Consider the following 19,568-nt stretch of genomic DNA (forward strand, 5'->3'; position numbering starts at 1 on the left):
TAGAAAATACATAGTGCCAACCGCTAAAAACAAAAAACGTGATTTTGACATGATTTGAAAAAGTGTAGACATCTAGAAAATCATAAAAACGTTCAAAACGTCATGCAGGTGTCGATGCAGTGCGGTTCAACGTAGGGTGACCTCATTGTTGTTTTGGTGATTTAGGCAGATTTTGCCAACTGAAGATGTCCGTTTAAAGGTTCGAAATGTGCTACGGGATGAGACCATTAGTCTGATAACATTTGGAACACCGAGAAAAACGACATTACATACTTTTCCCCCGCTTTCTGTGATGTCACGTGATAGTCCGCGACATGCATCATAATAATATATTTCGCGCTTTATGGTTTGCGGTACCTACAGGGCAGATCTAGGAATCATACAACTTCTGGCGGAGAACGGTTTTTATTTGAAAATGTATGAAAACCACAAGCAAATATAATTATTCAAAGTCCATTTTTTTTGTATGAAATGAACTGTTAATGCCATCTTGTGGAGAATTTCTTAACGTATTTTTCTATATTGTATAAATATTTTCGGAAAAATAAATCTTTGTCATATAAAAATGTGTTTCTAATAAAGGTAGTTAGGGAAAGATCATGCATTTCCATCTGCATGAATACTGGGTAAAAACAAACCATGTTACATTTACTAGGGGAAAATACTGTTGCCCCCTGGCAATTGTTTTCGAAACTATTGGTATACGAGGTTATATTTTATACCTGTCAAAAGTGCTTCTATGTTGCTGTAAAAGTTTGTCATGTTATTTTATAACATAACACACTAAGTCAAGGAAGTCTTTACGAGGGCAACACTACGCAAAAGTACGACCGGATCACGCCTGCGCACGGGATAGTTTGTACGGAGTTCGTGACACTATTTCCGGCGCTATAGGAGATAGCGGGCTTTTTACACGACGGTGAAGCAGGAGTCGATCTCTCAGTCTTGATCGTTCGAAGGAAGCAGACGTCTTGGCCAGTTCCGAGCCTCGGACCCTGGGCACAGGGCTTTCGATTTCCTGACGTTTTGGAGACGAGGACGATGGCCATCTGAAGGACGTCCCCCCCACGCCAGGAGATCGGAGGAACTCCACGGTCCCCACACGTTCGAAGACGCACTCCTCGATTCCGTCCTGGAAGGAATCGAGGGCAGCGAAAAGGCTGAAGAGCCTTTTGTGTAATTGGTATTTATTGTTATTTTATGTTACGGTTCACCGACCGAATTAGTCTTTGTTTCGAATTAGCTTTTGGGTTTTTGTTCTAATTTGTTTAAATATTATATCGCTTTAGGTGCTCGTGATTCACTTAAGTAATTATACTTCTTTATACACTGTAGCCCGCAAGTTATCTTATTTATTAATATACAATTGTTGAAATTTCTCTACTTGCTTTTCATTTAATTTTCCTTATCACTATTGTCTCTATGCCTCAACATAGAGTGGCGCTCAATCCGAGATATTTATATTTATTCCATCTTTATGTACTTTATTATTATACAGGAACACATCACACGAATGAGCGAAGTAACCGGACAGGTAACTGAGGTCTTAGAGGTAATTGTCAAACCATCCACGACCCTGCCTCCTATTTCCCCGAGTCTCATGCTTATCCCTATCCTACATCCCCATCCCATCCTTCCTAAATCCCCTGTCAAAAATCTTTCCATGATAAGTTGTATAAGCATCATTTACGTAATTAAACAATAAATATTATCAACAATAATCAGTGACGTCCCCAGACAAAATGCCGCCCCTAGGCAACGAAAAAAGGCTGCCTGATTTTTATACAGTATTTTTCATTGTCCTTTTATGACTAAAATATCTAAGAAATGTGTTGTATAAATACATTGCCGACAAAGTATACTACTAAATCTAATTTAAATGCTATCCCTGCTTCAATAGAAATATTGCGAGTCCTAGGTTTCACATACATTTAAAAATACACCTGGCAACTTCAAAAATTCTCGAGTGACTGGCAAAAATATTTGGAATTTTTTAAAATTAGACAAGTAGGTATGTACCTACCTATAATAAAAAAAAATCTGCACGTATCATTGCTGGTCATCAAGGACGTGAGCTCCATGGACAATGGAAGTAAACTACACATCGCGAACCCGACAAAAAATACAGTCCTGTTAAACCTTGTAGGTATGTTAATTACTTAATACTTTGGACGCTGAAGACGCACCTGGCGCGTAATGACCAGGTGGCCGATCGATGTAATTAACGTGCATTTTACAGGTGGTAATTAAAAAATCATTATCTAGTCAGCAGCGAATGAGTTAGGTACATTTTGTTTCAATCCAGTGAGCTGATTTTTTAATGGAAAGATATTTCCGTTATTACTAAGTTTAGGTTGCTATTTGTATATATATTATATACCTAATGATTCTCCTCCATTTGCCGCTCTTCGAATAACTGCCGCCCCCAAGCGACGCTCAATCTGCCAATCCCCAGACATCAAGAAAATGCCATAAACTTGGCAGGATGATGGATGTAACAAAAAAAATCTAGCCATGCCACACATTATTGGGGAACCTTGTAATTATAAACATCTCAATTGTTTTGAAGTTGCGATAACGTCGATAAGAGAGCTGAAGTTTACATAAGGAAATTTTCAAACATTTATGTTAAGACCATCATATATTATTATCATGGAGCCTGGAAATCATACATTATTAAGAACCGTTCCAGAGTCATATACAACCTATTCCCATCATCATCATCAGCCTGAATCTATCCACTGCTGGATGAAGGCCTCTCCAAGCTGATTCCACTTCTGTCGGTACTGCGAGTTGCGTTGCCACGTACTTCCGCAGAACTTTATCATTTCATGGGTTTAGGACGATTTGGCGCCGGGACAACTGGACGCCACGCAATTCGAAAATAAATAGACGTTAGGTACTTATAGGTACTTTAAAAAAAATATTTAATATTATTATAAATGTATATTTAAATTATTATATTATGATTTAATAGTTGGTGAGAATTAGAATATGCACACGCAAATAATGATTTAATCGTGCATATGTTAAAGTTCCAACGAAAAAAGAGTTTTTTTATTTTTATATATAGCCTTAGGCATAAAGCCCACCAAAGCGGCTCTCGATGCGCTCTCTACGATGTAGGCCGCCTCCCACCCACGCATTACCCTTCACCTATGTAATAAGGGGCTCAAGGAGCACAACATAATTATTATTATCAGCGTCTCTCATTACAAAACAATAAAAATATTATTAAATTTCTCGGGGTAATTAATATTTACGATGACATCATTCTACCAGCGAAATATCGGACACGCAATAACTAAACAAAGAGTTCACTGTTATTAAATAATGCCTTCTCGCCCGTCTATCGATGACGCTTCCAGAAGCGTGATTTTGTTTGCCGTGTTCAATGAATGGACTACGTTGTATTTTCGTTAATTCGTGCCGCTGAGAAGCCACACAACGGTGACTCATGGGGCGGGCGGGCACAATGCGTCGTCAAATCCAGTGTGCGCTGGCGTATTTGATTACGTTGTATTTTCGATGATTCACATAGAATATGCGCGAGCGCCCCGCAAGCCCGCTTTAGTGGACTTTATGCCTTAGGCATGGTAATTCTCAATCAGCAATAAAAAACATTATGTTAAGAGTAAAATGAATTAAAGCTTCTAAGTAGTAGATATAAACTGACTAAAATTCCTAGACTACGTTCTGTATACGTGTCTACGACAGTGCGACGTCTAATTGTCCTGGCGTCCAGTTGTCCCCTTCCCCGTTTCACCGATCCAGCGGCCTCTAGTTCTACCTTGCGATCGTTTTGTACCTCTTGAATACCACTGGAAGACTAAATTTGTCCAAAGATTGTCCTTTCTTCGAGCTATGTGTCCAGCCTATTTCCATGTGATTTTTTTAGCAAACTCTATTACATCGCAAACCCTTGTCTGTTCCATTATCCACTCATTCCTTTTTTTGTCCTTTCGCATTATGCCCAGCATGCACCTCTCCATACCACGCCGCTTGAATACTGTCTTTAAATGTGACCTCCTACTGTGCTTAAAGCGCAAAGTGTGTGCTTCCCGTAATCACATACAGTGACATCTTTAGAGAAGATGCCACCCCTAGGCAGCGCCAAAATGGCGCTCCATTTTTATATAGTATTTTTATATAGTATTTTTAATATATATAATATATAGTAATACCTTACCTATAAAATATACAAAATTAAATTAATAAATATTTTTTACCAAAAGTGGGTTTTGTTACCTTGGTAATACAGTCTTACACATCACGAACCAGAAAAAATAAGGTCCTGTTAAACCTTTTATGTTAATTAAAAACACAATTTAAATTTTAAATATTTATTTAATATTTCAACAGATATAAAGAAATTTTCAATAGTGCATCTATCAATGGTCTTAATTTATTATAATGCTTATGTAAAAGCAATATAAATGCTAAACCAGTGGCGAAGAAGCCTGCTAGGGTAGATAACTGAAAAAAATCCTACGAAAGCCATATTTACAGAACTCAAGTAAGTCATAGTTAGACGTTTTGACCGCCAGGGTATTTTGTCTCGTGGTACGGTTCACCTAAATTACATATCTAAAAGCACCAAAGCGTTAGGCTTAAATACCTATAGCTATGTGAAATGTTTGAAACTACTTTTACTAACTTTTATTTAATTGTATTGGTCTATTGGTGCCATATCAGGTTACGTAATCTATCAAAATTGATGACACGAATAGGAAGGACAGATTCTTATGGCATTGTGGCCATGACAAAATCACTTTGGAACGGTGTTAGTGTCATTTAAAAATAACAATACAAACATCTAAATAGGTCGCCTGCATTGCCAGAAAAATCTGACACGATTCTATATTATAATACAATATATTATTATTGTAGAATATAAAAATAATCAAGTTATTATTTAAATACGTTGATGGGCAATTAAAAATTGTTTTTATTAGGAAAGAAGAGTTTAAGTTTAAATAATCGTCTAGAGTGTAGAGCTTTTGCAACTGTAAGAAAAATAAGAAAATAATTTGAATATAAAAGAGCATTAAGAAATAAAACATGGTTTGGAAATCTACGAAGGTCTTCTTATTCATTTAGCTAGAAGGGATAGCTACAACTTTGGATGGCTTCATCACAAACATTGAGGGTATATACGGAGAGGAAGGTGAGCTATTTGATAGTGCGACCAGATGAAAAACGCCACGACCATTTTGACACTTTCAGCCATATTGACATATGAATTGGAGATATCGTTTGAGACTGTTGTAATGTGTTAATTTAATTGTTTTATTGTTTTACATTATCATGAATTATTGCAAGTGAGGAAATCAATAACTAAAAGAAAACTAGTATACGTGTCCGGAAACTTGTACGTATGCAGTTCGCCGTATCACACTTCACCGTGAAATGTTATATCGGAAATATATGGCCGTATATTAAAGACTGTCCAATCTCTTTGGGTCGTATAGTACTGACATAAAATTCATTTTTAAATAAAACACAGCTCTTGTCGGTTTGCAGTTTACAGGAAGCCAGCAGTAAACAAATTTTGAAAATAGCCTATATACTGGATTATTTGTTAGGTTAGGTTAGGTTAGTTTTTCATTCTTAAATTCATGAATTTTGCCAAAATCAGTTATTAATGTTCATATTGAAATGTAATACAATTATTGGAGACCCGTATAGTATAGTGTCATCTCTTTCCGATATAACGCTCACGGCAAACTGTGCCACTTTGAAACGTTTTACGTACAATTTACATGTAAGCACATATTATATTATTATTATATTGCTACGAATCGAAGAACCGAGTGAATGATTCTATTAATACTTAGGGAGTCCAGCAGCTATGTTTTCCTCTATACGGCATTCATTTGAGCCTCGCAGAAACTTTAAGAAGCCATGACCTGCCGACCATTTAGCTCCCCAACTGTTAGCGCAGAGCCAGTATGGAGTATTGTCCAACACGCCCCATCCTATGATCTTCAGAATGTGACCACCTGGAAAATGATTAAAGGCATTTATTTTTTTTGCCGTCTAGCGAATGTGCATTGTTCATTACATGTTATGGCGTTATGGCATTCGTGACTGACTTGGTACCAATATATTAATACTATCCCAGAAAAATGCTAACGACAATGCATTCACCCTCGCGTACACAGACGCCTTTTTTTCATAACTTTCTTCTTGAAGCACTACGGTGCATGGTTGCAGCATCAGTCCCATGCGGCTCCGTCTCGGGACGGAATAAGCACATAAAATCACCTTTTTCAGACACCATTAAAGCAAGGCGGCCGTGCATACCCACGGTTGTACATGGGAACTTTAACGTAGACCAGTGGCGAAGGGTGGAGGAGGACTGTTAAGATCTGCCATAAATAGTGCACATTAAATTTGTCAGTCATACCTATTTGTTTTCATTGAAATAAGACAACGATTTACAGATGGTGTTGGTTAGTTTTTAAAATTCAATTAAACCCTGCGTAAACCAAGCCATAATAGATAATAGTCAAAAAATATACGTCTATCTATAAAGTGTGGTTAGGCAGGGCTTTAATGAATTCAAAAAAATGAACCAAAAATATGTGTAATAATATGTATTCCTAATCTAACGAAAACAGTTAAGTATGAATAAAAAAGTTTGCACAATTTTGTCGTATCTCCCAAAATATACCAAAACTATTATGGTTTGGTAGGCAGGGGTTAATTGATTTCTAAAAACTAACCAACACCATCTGTAAATTGTAGCATTAGTTCAATGAAAACAAATACGCATGACTAACACGGCTTCATCATCATCAGCCGGGGTCAATCCACTGCTGGATGAAGGCCTCCCCAAGCTTTCTCCAACTCTCTCGGTCCTGTGTTTTTTGCTGCCACGTATTTCCGCCGAACTTTACCAGTTCGTCAATCCAGCGGCTTTTAGGGCGACCCTGTGGCCGTTTCGTACCCCTTGGGTACCATTGGATGACGGCATTTGTCCAGCGGCCGTCCTTTCGGCGAGCAATGTGCCCCGCCCATCTCCATTTCAGCTGTTTGGCAACGTCTATTACATCGCGAACTCTTGTCTGCTTCCTAACCCATTCGTTTCTCTTACGGTCCTTACGCGTGATGCCCAACATGCACCTCTCCATGCCTTGCTGTGTGACTCTTAGCCTTTGGACATCTCTCGTGTTGAGGGTCCACGTCTCGCAGCCATACGTGAGCACGGGTAGCACACATTGGTTGAACACCCTACGCTTAAGACATAATGGTAGGTCACTCTTGAAGATACTATTCAGACGTCCGAAAGCACTCCATCCCAGCTTTGTTCTTCGAGCAATTTCATCGTGCATGCTTCCGTCTATGGACACCTGCTGTTCGAGATAGACGTAGCTGCTGACTTGCTCGAGTTGAGCGCCAGAAATACAGATAATCGTAGGGTCCGAAAAACAGTTCCTCATCACATTTGTCTTTGAGACATTAATGTGCACTATTTATGGCGGATCTTAACAGCCTACCTCCACCCGTCGCTATCAACGTAGACGCCTTTTACACAATGTCGATTAAATAAACATTTCACTAGCGTGATTATGTATTAATTGCTTCTTAATAAAAAAAATAGATAAATGCAAAAATATTGGGTTCAACCGTCAACGAATGGAAATGTTCTCTTAATTTTTTTGGGGTTCGTTGAGGGAGCTTGTGATGTGACGATAAAGTCGGTGGTGGTGTGGATGAATGTGGATGTTTATTATCTCCATGTAGACTACAGAGAGTTACAATGGTCGGAGTAAGATTAAGGGTATGGAGTAATCACGGTTTGCTAGGTGCTCAGATCGAGCCGCGATCTGTTTGTGACTGTGATCTACTGTTAATCAGGTGACTGTGTCGAGTGACGGACTCAAGATGTCACGTGTTATGGATCGACTTAGCTATTTATACAAATTAACTCAATGCATTACAATAGTCATTCTGGCAATTAAATTAATCATGATAGATGCTGTTGATCTAGGTTATGATTGAGGAATTGCGTCACACTTGTAGTGCTGAGTAGTGTGATTGCTGTAAATCCAATAAGTTATTTAAAAAGATAAAATCGTTGATTACTAATGTTGGATAATTATAGCAGCCTGATTAAACCGTGCTAAGTATAATACACAAAATAAATAAAGATGATAGCCAATGGGTTAAGGTGATATATCAGTGAAACGGCAAATAATTTTCAACTATAGGTGCGACAAAATTTTGGATTCGCTCGCATTCTGTGAGAGAACGTCTAGCTGGAAACACGTCACTTTGTTTCGTGATGGCGACGGGCGTATTAATTCTTAAATCGTGTAAAGATGACTAAAAACGTTACCCATTTACTTTAAAAAAAAACATGTCAATGAATATATTATTATTGTTACTAATAAAACAATAAACAGAACATAAAATGGACGTATGTTGGATTTATATGACTTGGCATGCGTCATTTGCACGCGCGACCCGCAATCCGCGCATCGCCTAGCCACGATCTTTTTAGACCTTGCCTCAACTGAGGTACAGCCTTAACACTAGACTTGTCTAAGTTTATCCCATATAATAATATTATCTGTACAATCGATAATAAAAGTTCCCATTATTTATGTGCATCCTGATTTAGAACGTTGTAAAACTAACTAACCTTCTTTGTTTCCAAGTAAGTGCTTATAAACTCCATCGTGGTAGACTTGGAAGTCGTCATATAAATCGAAGGAAGCCACGATTGGTCCATTGGTGTATATTTCTTGTTTGATTTGCTCTTCGTTTTTCGGTGGTAGAGTATATGAAGATTTTCCATAACGCTTGTCGTCTTCATATGACACGTTGTAACCTTCTCGGCATTTCTTGACGCATTTTGCACCCTTTTTTGCTGTTTACAAAATAAAGAAAGAATGGAATTTAAAATTTTTTCTCGATTTCGATATAAGTATTTTTCGCCATGGATGCCATGGCATTTCACACGTGTTTAATTGTGTTAGATACAGTGAAGTTTGCTAAATTGAAGTTGATCACAATATGACATAATACCTACTGTTTGAGACTTAATCACAGTGGCGAAGGGTGGAGGTAAGCTAATAATATCCATCATAAATATTGCACACGAAACTTTGTCAGTCATACGTATTTGTTTTCATTGAAATAACACAACAGTTTACAGATGGTGTAGGTTAGTTTTTAAAATTCAATTAAACCTTGCGAAAACAAAGCCATAATAGACAATAGCCAAAAAATTCTCGTCTATCTATAAAATATCTAAAATTATGCAATTAAATCATACGTAAGTTTGGATATTTTATAGACAGAATAATATTTTTTATCTATTATAGTTTGGTATAGACAGAGCTTAATTGATTTTTAAAAACTAACTAATACCATCTGTAAATTGTAGCTTAGTACAATACATATATATACACGTATGACTAAGAAAGTTTAATGTGCACTATTTTTGTGCGGATATTAACAGCCTACCTCCACCCTTCGCCACTGTTTAATCATCACAGTGATTATTTGTTGTGGCAACATATTTTTAGGTTATCACAGTGTTTCCTTTTCACTTCTTTATTCTTCGACGTTTTGGGATCGTTGTGGACTGTAGTATAGGGACTTTTCTGAAGGGTTAATGTTGTACTGTTAGATGTTTAAATGAAAATTGTCAATTAATAATCGTGTCAAATTGCTGAGACTGCTTGCGTAGACATCGACTCTTTTAAGTTAAGAAAGTTTAGTAAGATAACATGTCCTGAAGCGGGCCCCAAGCTAGGATGTTTGGCGGCCCCCCTACCTATCGCTAAGGATAAAGGCAATGTGACGCTCTACAGTGATATAAATATATGTAGTGTTTTTTTTGTATATTTTATTACCTACATCTATTTGAATTATGGAGTTGTCGTGTATCGATACACAATTAAAAATTGCATTATCCAACCACATAATTTTAAATAATAACATTATTGAAGGAAAACAGCGCCGCAGATGACTTTTTTTACTATTAGAGGAAATTTGTGATGTGTGTTTAAATCACTTATCTGGTCGATTCGCCACGCCGGGCCCTTCCAGAACTCTGGCCCCTAGGCTAGAGCCCTGTCAGCCTCCCCTTTGTGGGGGCCATGCCCACAGCCATACTGGAGCACAGGTAGCACGCACGCATTAAACAAACTGTCATACCAATCATTATAACTGTCATTTTGCAAAACACATCACACGTTTATAAGTAGGTTTACGATTTTTAGGTGCTAAAAAATGCATAATAGGTAGGTACCTAAAATATGTAGATATAATTGGAAAATCTGTTATTAAAATTAAATAATTATGTGCTAAAAAAGAGGTGCTAAAAATTTAATATTCCAATAAATCATATATATTTCAACAGTTTAATTTATTATTTTATTCACAAACAGAAAACACTTTATTAACAAATAATAAAATAATGATTAAAATTTTTGAAAGTGAATCTTTAACGATTTGATCGGGAATGGGACGACAGGCCTCCGGACAATTGGACGCCGCACTGTCGTAGACACGTATACAGAACGTAGACGAGGTATTTTAATCAGCTTCTATCTACTGCTTAGTAGTTTTAATTCATTTTACTCTTAACATAATGTATTCTTTATCGCGGATTGAGAATTACCATGCCTAAGGCTTTATATAAAATAAAAAACTCTTTTTTCGTTGGAACTCAAACATATGCACGTTTAAATCATTGTTTACGTCTGCATATTTACATTCTCATCAACTATTAAATCATAATAATATAATCATTTAAATATAAATAATAATATTGAATATTTTTTTTAAGTACCTATAAGTACCTAACGTCTATTTATTTTCGAATTCCGTGGCGTCCAGTTACCGATGCCAAATCGTCCTAGACCCATTCGATCCTAGCAATTTTTTATACATGGAAAAACTTCTTTCCACTTATACCGATGTTATTATTGCGTATGTAAATGAAACTATTTCTGAAGTAGAAAAAATTAAACATCTGATGGATTTTCCAAAACAGCTTTAATATTATGCAGAGTTTAAAGTCTAGTATTTTTATTTAAAACACTATTTAATTTTGTAGGTGCTTACTTTAAGTGCAATTGGTCCAGCAACCTTTTTTTATTTTAGCAGCAGCATTATTTAAAATACTAATTTGCTCCACTAGTGACTTTGTAGACGTTTCTAACATTTCAATTGTGTTTACTAGTCTTAATTAATTTTATGTTAATGTGAAAATATGTGCTTAAACCTAAAATATGTAGTTATCCAAAAATATTTAAAAATAGGTGTTAACAAATAGGGCTTAAATGTTTCAAAATTGTCTGAAACAGATAGATATTTTTGATATTTTGTTGTGGGGCGACTCAAAAAAAAAAATATATTGGTAATTGTGCAGCAGAGGTGGACACGAGCTTTTATATATTTATTTTTATGGAAACAGTTTATTCCATGTAGACAATTCGAGTGCTTAAAGTCAGACAACGCTATCTACAAAAAATAGTTTTTTTTTGAGATAACGTTATTTTACATTTACGGCTACATGATAGTCAAACAACGTTATGTCAATCTTTTCTAATTTCTTATTAAATCGTCAGTAAAGTTTAACGCTAACTACATAAGTTACCCTTGTTTTCATATTTTTTAAAAACTATCCCTATAAATTTAACATCATCATAAGCAAGATAAATGTACAATACACAATACACAATAAATTATAAAATATTAACATTAGGTTTTAAATAAACATTTCCCTTGTTGAGTTACAAGAATCTAAAATAACGATTTTTGGCTCTCCTGTAAAGTTGCACTTTTGTAGATAGTGTTGTTTGACACTAAGCCCTCGAATTATTATAATAAATACTTTTTTCTGTTGACCCATCGGCTTTTCGATCTAATAATCGTTACATGAAAATTTGAAATTTTCATACATATTGATACACCTTATCACAAACTAAGATTATATGAGGTAACATCCACGGTGGCCGCGCGGCTTAAGCGTTGGACTATCACGCCGTGGGTCCCAGGTTCGAATCCTGGGTCTGGCAAGTACACATATTGTTTTTCAATTTGTGTGTGAGTCAGGGTATGGACCTTATAGGTTGATCAAGTGGCTGACATAAATTTCTCGTAAAAAAACAAAATCTGTTAATACAAACCTCTACTCTGTGGAGGCCATGTGATCTTATTAGGATCGGATATGGTTGGAAAAGAAAATATTAGGTTGGGGTAGGTAAAATTAGGTTAGGTTTGGTTTGGTCTAAAAAAAAGTCGTAAAATGTCATGTCCACCTCTGCGGCACATTTACTAAAATATTTAAATACCTAAGAATCCTAACCCTAATTATAGGCAATCTATTGAAAAAATTATACTCACGTGCAGGGAGATCGTAGGGGATGCAACCCTCGTTAGAACCTTGATTTCCACCAGAAACAACTCCAGAATTAACCCAATATTTCCAGGGGTCCTCTGAAAATAATAACTATAATGTATTGCCAATTATAACAATGATTGCGTTGGAGACAAAGAGCAACACCAACTTTTTCAAACAGCAGACGAGAAACGAGATACATGGATACTACCTACCCAATAGTTTCCTACAAACCAACCGCCCCGCACAACATTATTACGCGGTCTTACTCGACCGTATAAGGAAACCCTATGTTTGGATGTGAAGTACGAGTATCAGCAGTAAGTTGTTTACGCATATGCATGTGTCAGGAGCAAATTCCCAACACTGAGGTCACCAGGCACTCAAGTATAGTTTGACTGAGTTTACAGAGACTTACTTTAATAAAAAGTGCCCATGAAAGACAGTAGCACGGAGAAATAACAACAATAAAAATCTTATAATTAATTTATATATGTTACGCCGAATGTGCGAAATTGAATATTACATGAAATGGGCAAAATTTTGCCTAAATCATGAAAAATGCAGGCCCGTTGCCTTATTCATGAATTAGACAAAATATCTGGTGAGTGTGTGAATTCGGCAGTAATTTTTCTGCCTAGTTCATGTATTGGACAAATTAGATAGTAGCGCTACGGTGGTATTTTTTGCAACTAAACTAAATGTATCAAATGCTCATGCATTGGTCAAAATGTACATATTATATTATCTATGGTCAAAATAGATGATCGCGCTTCGGTGGTGTTTTTTGCAACTAATCAAACTAAACAAATGTGTCAAATGTCATTGATAATAATATAAAAATATACCAATCAATAACTACAATGACGTTCATATCAAAAAATATCTGGAACTATAATATGATACCGGAAGAATTTTATTGAAAAGTATTTTCGCGATTTGAATCGTGCTTGGGTATCAATCGTGCAATGGTCTATGGAATGTTTGTGATAGTTTGTTGACACTTGATAGCTAACCTCAAAATGGACATTCAGTTGAATAATTTAATTCAGAATTACAAAACCTAACCTAACCTAACCTAACCTAATAATAATATTATTATATTATGTTCAATTATAACTAATAAAAACATCCGTATTAAATTTACTTTTTCTTCTGTCATGTTGACAGTTCAAGAATTCCATACCCTGGCGAATTCATGTACCTAGGTACTCAGCAGAAAATTTACCTAATTCATGAATAAGGCAACAGGCTTGACTATTACATGAATTAGCCAAAATTTTGCCCATTTCATGTAATAGTCAATTTCGCACATTCGGTGTAACATATATAATATTATGTAAAAACACAACTAAAACAATACGCACATACTGAACTTTTTTTAGCAATTTTTTAAAAGCATTATAGTTGGCCTTTATGGCGATCAGCTCAGACGACCCGATGGGGCCCAACAGCTGGTTGGACTGACTAGAGTATCTCTTCCCTTTCGGAGCACATTCTCAGACATTACCAGAGGATTTTCCGCCAGATGGACACTTTGGTCGGGTGACAAGTCTAAACTCAAAGGGCTTCACAGCGAATTCACCGTGCTCAGTCAAAGACGTTACTGGTGTGACGGTCGGGAGTCAAATTGTTTATAAAAACAAAATATGTGTATATGCCCCCACAGTCACTGCCGGGGGTCGTCGTCACCGAATCCAGTGTCATTTGACGTATTGTCCGCTTCCAACGAATATTTTTAGAAAGTTATTTGAAAAATAAAATAAATTTTTAGTTGATTAAAGTGGATATACATCGCCGTTTTCCCTCAACAGATCTGACGCTTAAAATGACCTTAATATATATGCGGAAAACGAATACTTTCCGATAACCGGTAGTTTTTTTTTAAACGAACTGTTATGTCCTAGTGATGAGTAGCTTAAGGGAGTAGGAGATCTGGGTTGGCAGGTCCTGTATGGTTTGATGATATTAACCTTCCTTAAGTTTCTTACCAGAATTGGGACACTCTGTGAGACTCCTTGATGTAATTCTTCACAGTTATCTTGTACGGTTATAGACTGTACGTCTTGAAGGTAGTTTTGTCAGGAGATTTACCTTCTAGGATGCTTGAGCGGTGGGCGTTTGTAATTGATTGTGAACACAGCGGAGGAAATAGTGTTTTACGTAAAGTAAAACATTACTATTTATTTCAGTAATAATTTTAGTACAAAGTGTTTGACAGACAAAGGTTACGTACTGTACAATGGTTGGAGACTAAAGACAATAGGAGTGACATTCCCTGAGGTTTTATACTATTCTCTTTAATGGGTTTTTGACTTGAACTGACTTCATTTCATCTGCACGTGTTGATTGTGATATATGTTTTACATTAACAAGAAATAACATTTATGACATTATTTGACTATGCAGGTGTTCATAGGTGTCTAAACTAATCCAAAAAGATGCACATTTGTGCAATTAATGTAGATAACAAATTGCTTTACTTCAAGTATTGAACAGAAGCTCGTAAATAATACTGATAATTACCAGTTAAGTGCTTATTCTGGCTTATTTCCATAACACGCAAAAGCGTGGGAGCGATTTAATAATGATGCATTTGTTTAAATCAACATAGTTAAAAATGGATGTGACGTGCAGGTGTTCACTCCAAAAGGGTGAGAACAAATTTGCATGAGCTCGTAAATAATATTAATAAATACCAGTTAAGTGTATTACTTAACTCGTGTCAGTATTTTAAAAGAGGGTAAAGTGCTATTTGTATAAAAGGATACATATATCATCTTATTTATTACTGCAGGTGTGCATTTTTGGTTACTGTGAGATCCTTTTGAACATTTCTTAAGTTGACACATTTAAGTGGGTGCATAAATGTTTATATTATATTATATTATTTACTTTAAAAAGCTTTAAGTTTATATGATGCTATAATCAAATAGCATTGTAAATAAAATAGGTGTGATGTCCTATCAGTGTACACAACAGAACGTCAAGTATAAACCACAATAGAAAACGCGGGATATTATGAAGAATTTGTAATAATTTTTTAGGTTTAAATATTTTAGATACGAGTAACATCAAATAGCATACCAACAGCATATCCGCCGATGCATCCATCGTAGTTATCATAGGTACACGCAGTGATGTCCATGGCTGAGTAATGGAATTTTACCTTTCCTTGCGAATGAATGCATGTTCTGTCGGTCATGGCTTCGGACGACCCTACTGACCAGCATGACTGGCAATTGCCCTAAAATCCATTTACAAAGTTAAAAATATCACCGATCGCTTCAAATCTAAGATTTTGAATAATCTTAGAGCTTTTCTTGTTTTATAAAAAAAATGTTGAAGGCAACACACTGTTATTGGTTGCTAAAGCCTCAATGTCATTGAGCTACTTTACAAGCCGCTTGGCGAATTTAAAAGCGGGCGAGTCAGCTAGTGTGATTGTGATGATGACACATAAAACTTTCCACTCGCTCAGAAGCCAACAAGTTAGCGAGTTGAAACCGTCATTTTTGGAACTATTTTGACAGGACGTATTGAGTAGTTCGTTTTTTACCAGGAGGTCGCTACTATCGCTCTACTGAGCAGACGCAGTAGGCCCACACGCCAGCGTGTAGCGTGTAAAGTTGACTGGCTTTCAAATTTTCTCGGTAGATTGTTTACAATCTGCTTGTTAGCTTGTTCGATGATGACACTGGACGAGTTTACAAGCAGCTTGTAAAGTAGCTCAATGTCATTGAGGCTTAAGGGGGTCATAGTTGTTCTATACGTGCGTTACTATGGAAATCTATATAAAATTGACAGCTTAGTATTTCTATGAAAATTAGTGACTGGCCCGAATTTAGATTGCTTAAATTTTAAACACTTTTTAAAATTAAAAAAAAAATTCGAATGCAAAATAACATTTTTCTCCATACTTACGCGAGTAAAAAACAAAATGTACCAATCATACTAGATACTCAGCATTACATGGGTGACACACTTTAATGTGTTTGTTTTGTTGTCAAAACAAAACAATGTAACGAAAATGATCGTCAGCATTTCCTCAATCATAACTAGATCTGTATCGTCTGTTATGATTTGTAATTGCGACAATGTCTCTTGTAATATATATGGACTGCATTAGTATAATAATTAAAAGAAGGACAATCCACAATTCCTCACTTACTCATCAAGTCCGTTACGTGATGCACCACTACTGGCATGAGTCCGTCACTCGACGTAGTCCACTCTCTCAGTTCATTAATATAAACAATCTCTCGATCACATAGATCTCATGCTGTCATCTTTATTATTGCATTTATTTATTCTTGGATAAATAAACTCAATAAACTTTCCTCTAACAACATCCAAGCAACAACCATTTTCTCTCCTCCACCTCAACTACTGCCATCTACTGCCAAAAATATAATATATACCAGTAGTATGATGGAAAGATGGTGACAAAGAAACTGACATTCAGTTGTTTGACCTCATGTAAAGTGAAGGAATAGAATCGAGTTCGATTTGAATTTCAAATTTCAAACTCAAAATTCAAATTTTTTTATTTGGTTATAGTGAACATTATTATTTATTCGACCATGTCCGATCCTAATCGGATCATATGGGCCTTCACAGAGTGTAGGTTTGTATTAACAGATTTAGTTTTTACGAGAAATGGATGTCAGCTACTTGCACAACCTATTCGGTCCATACTCTGATTTATACACAAATTGAAAAACAATATGTGTACTTGTCAGACCCAGGATTCAAACCTGGGACCCACGACGCTATAATATACCGATGCTTAAGCCTCGCGGCCAACGTGGGTGAACATTACAAATGATTAATTTAAGACGTTTAAAACATGACATTTAGAAACAAAAGTGTAAATACAAAAAAAAATATATAAATTAGATTAGTGCAGTGATTCTTAACCTTTTAGAAGTCATGGTGCACTTTTGATCACAAGGAATCGGTCAGAAAACAATGAAAATATGCGGACATGACTTTTATTACAAATTAAATAGATTTTAGTCAAAGAAACAAATTATTAAGGACAATATATATGCATATATGGAAAAGTTGGATTTTGCAGATTTCAGAAATATTAGATCGAATATATTATTTGATATAGCTACCCCCTTCTGCGTCTAAATTCGTAAGTCTTTCTCGCTTTTTATATTAGTTATTGTTGAGAAACCGAACTTATACAAATAGGATGTTGAATACTGCAACAAGATTTTCAGTGCCCTCATGTAGAGAGCTGGATATTCGTCATGGACAGAAATCCAAAACTCCTCCATGGTTATTTCAGAAAATTTTATTTTTAAGTAGGTAGGATCCGTTGACGGATTGTCTGGCGGGGTATTCTAGGGTCGGGCAAGTGGCGCCTGTGAGGCCAACGGAAGACGCGTGCGATCGATTCGGCAAAATCTAAATCACATTAGATCTTTCGTCGGCTTTGATAATTTGGCTGACTTTTTCGGTTTTCAAGATTTCGCGGATTTTTTCTGCTTTTATCATTTTTTTCGCGGTGCAGTGCAAGCTTGTGATGCACCGGCTAAGAACCACTGGTCTAATGTTTAAGCTACGGGCGTCTTAAGCTTGATGCAAATGCTCGAGGGGGGTAAAATCAACATAGAATCCATTAGTGACAGGAGGAAAATACAATTAAGATTGAATAGGTACTTACCTGATCTCGTATCTCAATTAGGCTTTCACACATCGTCCACTTGGTACGACTATCAAACTCCGCTGGCAAGTCAACAATGCTTTTGTGTACAAATACTGGAAGATCCACCCTGTCTCTCAGTACAATACCGCCCAAGCTTGAATAATAAATTATTTATATATAAAAAATACGATAAAATATACCTAATATGAACCGGTTAACGGCCCACATGCCCAACGTAGGTAAAAATGGAGATTTTATGGTATTTTCATAGCATTATCCTGAAAATTCCTTAAACGTTGTAGATAATCTATTTATATAATTTTAAAGCCTTATTATCCTTTATATTTATTTTTAACATTTGATAACTGCATAAAGTATTTTTATTTCATAAAATAGTATTATTTTAAACCTCTCGATCTAGTGTTATAGAATATAGTCATATTTTAGTACATCCATGTGCAGTGGTGTTAAGATTTTTAAGATTTATTAAATTTTAAATGCATTTATAAAACCATTAGTAAAATTAATGTTAACATTATAATATAGTGAAATATTTATAATTGCAGTCATTCCTTCGATTGTCGCCCCTAAGCAACGCATGACCTGTCTAAAACCACGTGACGTCACTGAGTGTACATATTTCATTGTACATAAACAATGAACTGAGTAGAAAGAGCCTGTATGAACAGATTGAGGACATCATGTATAAATTCTACCTTCTAGTGGGGAAATCATCAGGAAAATTCTTGCTAGCGGTCCACGTTGTATTCATTTCGTTTATTTTTCGGATCATCTCGTCTGTCGTCATTTTAGGCACTTCCATGCACATTGTGTTCACGTAAAAGCAAAATAAAACAAGAAAACATTTTAAAATAACTCCCATTTCTGCTTATGCCTGCAAAAAAAAGTCAAAGAAAATTCCAGTGGCGAAAACTTTGCAGTAACTGATTAATAATAATTAACACTCCCGTTACTGTGATGTCACGTTAGAGCGACATGCACAATATAAGATTTAGGTCCTAAGTAGGGATCCCGAGCTATTCTCAATACATATGAATCCTGGGATTGATAAACATAATCCCGGGATTTCGGTATTGATTTTTTTATCAATTTTTATGGAAAATAAAATAAAAGCGAAAATATAACAGAAAAAATACGAGTACTTTTAATAAAAAATAACTACATTAGAAATAAACTGAGTTTGAATGAAGTTTGATTTATACCCATGTGTAGGTTGCCGATTAATTTTATTTTTTCACATAAATTAATAAAAATGAGAAAGATTGGAAAAAACAATGCTTCGCACTTTTAACAAAGTAATTCCACCATGATATCATACGTTTTACGGCATTTTCATATTTGGCTGACTAATTAGATTTATGAAGCGGAAAGGCCATAAGTACGCCATGATTATTTGCTTTACTATTTTAAATCTCGCTAATCCATTCATTATGTCTTTACTATCAGAAACAGCAATCTCATATTAAATTCACATTATTATTTATATTACAATAATATTTACTCCATTAAACTTGTGTATTTCCA

General features: G+C 35.7%; 1 protein-coding gene across 1 annotated transcript; it reads right to left on the minus strand.

Annotated features, from left to right (window-relative positions):
- Positions 1-4,984: 4,984 nt before the first annotated feature.
- LOC147076474 (cathepsin B-like) lies at positions 4,985-18,831 on the minus strand. The gene is made up of 7 exons (XM_085940889.1): positions 18,740-18,831; positions 18,042-18,177; positions 15,452-15,611; positions 12,370-12,462; positions 8,651-8,878; positions 5,918-6,002; positions 4,985-5,006 (listed from the first exon to the last, which is right to left on the minus strand). The coding sequence occupies exons 1-7, from the start codon at positions 18,829-18,831 to the stop codon at positions 4,985-4,987; spliced, it is 816 nt and encodes a 271-aa protein (XP_085797015.1).
- Between the last annotated feature and the right edge of the window lie 737 nt (positions 18,832-19,568).

The sequence above is a fragment of the Rhyacophila brunnea genome, unplaced genomic scaffold (assembly GCF_057557595.1).
Source record: "Rhyacophila brunnea isolate RB1 unplaced genomic scaffold, BYU_Rbru_1.0 scaffold_13, whole genome shotgun sequence".
NCBI classification, from domain to species: Eukaryota; Metazoa; Arthropoda; class Insecta; order Trichoptera; family Rhyacophilidae; genus Rhyacophila; species Rhyacophila brunnea.

Bases quoted from the DNA above. Each gene is read 5' to 3' on its own strand.
- LOC147076474 (XM_085940889.1), bottom strand. From the start codon at position 18,831: ATGACGACAGACGAGATGATCCGAAAAATAAACGAAATGAATACAACG. The intron at 12,463-15,451 runs GTATGCTATTTG...TATTATTTTCAG, and splicing joins CATCGGCGGATATGCTGTTG to AGGACCCCTGGAAATATTGG. The intron at 8,879-12,369 runs GTGAGTATAATT...TTTTGTAAACAG, and splicing joins CCCCTACGATCTCCCTGCAC to CAAAAAAGGGTGCAAAATGC.